General features: G+C 32.7%; 1 protein-coding gene across 1 annotated transcript in view; it reads right to left on the bottom strand.

The window, feature by feature from the left end:
• Window positions 1-6: 6 nt before the first annotated feature.
• The window catches only part of LOC142717599 (inositol 1,4,5-triphosphate receptor associated 2-like), a gene marked incomplete at its 3' end in the record, with an annotated part of 28,900 nt that continues 22,906 nt past the window's right edge, over window positions 7-6,000 (bottom strand). The window contains exons 18-19 of the mRNA XM_075848734.1: window positions 700-814; window positions 7-119 (exon numbers count right to left, since the gene is read on the bottom strand). Coding sequence (XP_075704849.1) covers window positions 7-119; window positions 700-814 — 228 coding nt within the window. The remainder of the gene's footprint in view (window positions 120-699; window positions 815-6,000) is intronic.

Below are 6,000 nucleotides of genomic sequence, written 5' to 3'. Positions count from 1 at the left end.
GTTAACCCCTGGACGGCCGCCTGGAGCTCCAGCTGCTGCCTCTGGGCGTCCTGTAACTCTCGCTGCAGCTCCTCTGCCTCTGACCGCGCCGTGTGGAGGGAGATTTCCAACTCATCGATCTGCGAAACGACACGAGGCGGCGTGAAGAGCCAGGAAGCAACGGTGTCGCCACCAGCCAATTCTGCAACACTTTATCATGCATGCAGCAAAATAAGGGTTAAGTCCCTCAGCCAATCAGAAGGGCTGCGTAGAAATAGAGACGCAAATATTTTAGCCATAATAAGCAGCAGCGTGAGCGGAGCAACAATCATAGGAGCTGCACTCATAGGAAGAGGCTCCACCAAGCAGCCCAGACTGAAGAACATCACGAGTGGACGGTCAGTACCGGGGGCTGCGGAGCGTGAACCCCCCACTCACATCACAACCAAGCTCAGATACCATTAAAAATGGCGACATCCGTAAAGCTGGCGATATTGCAACGGTTATAGTCATTTTTCTCCGGGATTTGGTTGACACCAGAGACTGCAGCACGAACAAACTTCATAACAATTCTACCGGAAGAGCAGCGGATTGAGAAACGACAACTTCCCCAAAACCCCCTCCAACTGGCCAAAGACGTGTAACCACAGAGGACGTTGAGCGTTAATCTCACCGACACTGCGCAGGGCAGCGCCACCGGCACCGGGGCGAGAGCGTTACCTGCTGGGTCAAGTCCTCTTGTTTTGAGGCAGAGTCCCGGAGCTGAGTGCGGACGGCGGCCTCCGTCACCTCGGCTTCCTCCTGTTGATGCCTGGCGGCCTCCAGATCGTGAAGTCTGTTCAATGAGTGGACACCACAAGTCAATGACATTTTGTTGAAAAAAAAAAAAAGGGAGGCGGAGGAGGGGAGCGTGCACCTGTCTGGAGGGTTCTTTGTTCCTCAAACCACTAAATGACGTCACATGCAAAAACCGGATAAAACAAACAGGTCCTCACAATGACTGCAGAGCATTGCACCGAGCACCAGTCCAGCGAGAGAAATCTACACCCACAGGGGAGGGAATCAGAGGACAGATCCACGACTGACATCAGGACCCGGGCAGCAATCCAGAGCCACCAGTTTCATCAAGGCCCTTAATTATAATTCTGAGAATCCCTCATATCAGACTTTCTTCATCCGAATATACGGTTTCTCCAAAACCTCAAAGCAGCCCCTGCAGAGTCATACATCATACAAGACTAACTACTATAATACTGCTCCTATATATAAGAATATAACTACTATAATACTGCTCCCTATATACAAGAATATAACTATTATAATACTGCTCCTATATACAAGAATATAACTACTATAATACTGCCTCCTATATACAAGAATATAACTACTATAATACTGCTCCTATATACAAGAATATAACTACTATAATACTGCTCCCTATATACAAGAATATAACTACTATAATACTGCCCCTATATACAAGAATACAACTACTATAATACTGCCCCTATATACAAGAATATAACTACTATAATACTGCCCCTATATACAAGAATATAACTACTACAATACTCCCCCTATATACAAGAATATAACTACTATAATACTGCCCCTATATACAGGAATATAACTACTATAATACTGCCCCCTATATACAAGAATATAACTACTATAATACTGCCCCTATATACAAGAATATAACTACTATAATACTGCCCCTATATACAAGAATATAACTACTATAATACTGCCTCCTATATACAAGACTATAACTACTATAATACTGCTCCTATATATAAGAATATAACTACTATAATACTGCCCATATATACAAGAATATAACTATTATAATACTGCTCCTATATACAAGAATATAACTACTATAATACTGCCTCCTATATACAAGACTATAACTACTATAATACTGCTCCTATATACAAGAATATAACTACTATAATACTGCTCCTATATACAAGAATATAACTACTATAATACTGCCCCTATATACAAGAATATAACTACTATAATACTGCCCCTATATACAAGAATATAACTACTATAATACTGCCTCCTATATACAAGACTATAACTACTATAATACTGCTCCTATATATAAGAATATAACTACTATAATACTGCTCCTATATACAAGAATATAACTACTATAATACTGCCCCTATATACAAGAATATAACTACTATAATACTGCCCCTATATACAAGAATATAACTACTATAATACTGCTCCTATATACAAGAATATAACTACTATAATACTGCTCCCTATATACAAGAATATAACTACTATAATACTGCCCCATATATAAGAATATAACTACTATAATACTGCTCCTATATACAAGAATATAACTACTATAATACTGTCCCTATATACAAGAATATAACTACTATAATACTGCCCCTATATACAAGAATATAACTACTATAATACTACTCCTATATACAAGACTATAACTACTATAATACTGCCCCTATATACAAGAATATAACTGCTATAATACTGCCCCTATATACAAGAATATAACTACTATAATACTGCCCCCTATATACAAGAATATAACTACTATAACACTGCTCCTATATACTACTATAATACTGCCCCCTATATACAAGAATATAACTACTATAATACTGCTCCTATATACAAGAATATAACCACTATAATACTGCTCCCTATATACAAGAATATAATTACTATAATACTGCTCCTGTGTACAAGAATATAACTACTATAATACTGCCCCCTATATACACGAATATAACTACTATAATACTGGTCCTATATACAAGAATATAACTACCATAATACTGCCCCCTATATACAAGAATATAACCACTATAATACTGCCCCCTATATACAAGAATATAACTACTATAATACTGCCCCTATATACAAGACTATAACTACTATAATACTGCTCCTATATATAAGAATATAACTACTATAATACTGCTCCTATATACAAGAATATAACCACTATAATACTGCTCCCTATATACAAGAATATAACTACTATAATACTGCTCCTATATATAAGAATATAACTACTATAATACTGCTCCTATATACAAGAATATAACCACTATAATACTGCTCCCTATATACAAGAATATAACTACTATAATACTGCCCCTATATACAAGAATATAACTACTATAATACTGCTCCTATATACAAGAATATAACTACTATAATACTACTCCTATATACAAGAATATAACTACTATAATACTGCCTCCTATATACAAGAATATAACTACTATAATACTGCTCCCTATATACAAGAATATAACTACTATAATACTGCTCCTATATACAAGAATATAACTACTATAATACTGCCCCCTATATACAAGAATATAACTACTATAATACTGCCCCTATATACAAGAATATAACTACTATAATACTGCTCCTATATACAAGAATATAACTACTATAATACTACTCCTATATACAAGAATATAACTACTATAATACTGCCTCCTATATACAAGAATATAACTACTATAATACTGCTCCCTATATACAAGAATATAACTACTATAATACTGCCCTATATACAAGAATATAACTACTATAATACTGCCCCTATATACAAGAATATAACTACTATAATACTACTCCTATATACAAGACTATAACTACTATAATACTGCTCCTATATATAAGAATATAACTACTATAATACTGCCCTATATACAAGAATATAACTACTATAATACTGCCTCCTATATACAAGAGTATAACTACTATAATACTGCCCCCTATATACAAGAATATAACTACTATAATACTGCTCCTATATACAAGAATATAACTACTATAATACTGCCCCTATATACAAGAATATAACTACTATAATACTGCCCCCTATATACAAGAATATAACTACTATAACACTGCCCCTATATACAAGAATATAACTACTATAACACTGCCCCTATATACAAGAATATAACTACTATAATACTGCCCCCTATATACAAGAATATAACTACTATAACACTGCCCCTATATACAAGAATATAACTACTATAATACTGCTCCTATATACAAGAATATAACTACTATAATACTGCTCCTATATACAAGAATATAACTACTATAATACTGCTCCCTATATACAAGCATATAACTACTATAATACTGCTCCCTATATACAGGAATATAACTACTATAATACTGCCCCTATATACAAGAATATAACTACTATAATACTGCCTCCTATATACAAGAATATAACTACTATAATACTGCTCCTATATACAAGAATATAACTATTATAATACTGCACCCTATATACAAGAATATAACTACTATAATACTGCTCCTATATACAAGAATATAACTACTGTAATACTGCCCCTATATACAAGAATATAACTACTATAATACTGCTCCTATATACCAGAATATAACTACTATAATACTGCTCCTATATACAAGAATATAACTACTATAATACTGCCCTCTATATACAAGAATATATCTACTATAATACTGCTCCTATATACAGGAATATAACTACTATAATACTGCTCCTATATACAAGAATATAACTACTATAATACTGCTCCTATATACAAGAATATAACTACTATAATACTGCTCCTATATACAAGAATATAACTACTATAATACTGCTCCCTATATACAAGAATATAACTACTATAATACTGCTCCTATATACAAGAATATAACTACTATAATACTGCTCCTATATACAAGAATATAACTACTATAATACTGCTCCCTATATACAAGAATATAACTACTATAATACTGCTCCCTATATACAAGAATATAACTACTATAATACTGCCCTCTATATACAAGAATATAACTACTATAATACTGCCCCTATATACAAGAATATAACTACTATAATACTGCTCCTATATACAAGAATATAACTACTATAATACTGCCCCTATATACAAGAATATAACTACTATAATACTGCCCCTATATACAAGAATATAAATACTATAATACTGCCCCTATATACAAGAATATAACTACTATAATACTGCTCCTATATACAAGAATATAACTACTATAATACTGCTCCTATATACAAGAATATAACTACTATAATACTGCTCCTATATACAAGAATATAACTACTATAATACTGCTCCTATATACAAGAATATAACTACTATAATACTGCTCCCTATATACAAGAATATAACTACTATAATACTGCCCCTATATACAAGAATATAACTACTATAATACTGTCCCCTATATACAAGAATATAACTACTATAATACTGCCCCTATATACAAGAATATAACTACTATAATACTGCCCCTATATACAAGAATATAACTACTATAATACTGCTCCTATATACAAGAATATAACTACTATAATACTGCTTCTATATACAAGAATATAACTACTATAATACTGCCCCTATATACAAGAATATAACTACTATAATACTGCCTCCTATATACAAGAATATAACTACTATAATACTGCTCCTATATACAAGAATATAACTACTATAATACTGCTCCTATATACAAGAATATAACTACTATAATACTGCTCCCTATATACAAGAATATAACTACTATAATACTGCTACCTATATACAAGAATATAACTACTATAATACTGCCTCCTATATACAAGAATATAACTACTATAATACTGCTCCTATATACAAGAATATATCTACTATAATACTGCCCCCTATATACAAGAATATAACTACTATAATACTGCCCCCAATATACAAGAATATAACTACTATAATACTGCCTCTTATATACAAGAATATAACTACAATAATACTGCTCCTATATACAAGAATATAACTACTATAATACTGCCCCCTATATACAAGAATATAACTACTATAATACTGCTCCTATATACAAGAATATAACTACTATAATACTGCTACCTATATACAAGAATATAACTACTATAATACTGCCTCCTATATACAAGAATATAACTACTATAATACTGCTCCTATA

Source organism: Rhinoderma darwinii, unplaced genomic scaffold (genome assembly GCF_050947455.1).
Source record: "Rhinoderma darwinii isolate aRhiDar2 unplaced genomic scaffold, aRhiDar2.hap1 Scaffold_4563, whole genome shotgun sequence".
In the NCBI taxonomy this organism is placed as follows: domain Eukaryota; kingdom Metazoa; phylum Chordata; class Amphibia; order Anura; family Rhinodermatidae; genus Rhinoderma; species Rhinoderma darwinii.
Note: the sequence above shows the minus strand (reverse complement) of the source record. Positions and strands in the feature narration are given on the sequence as shown.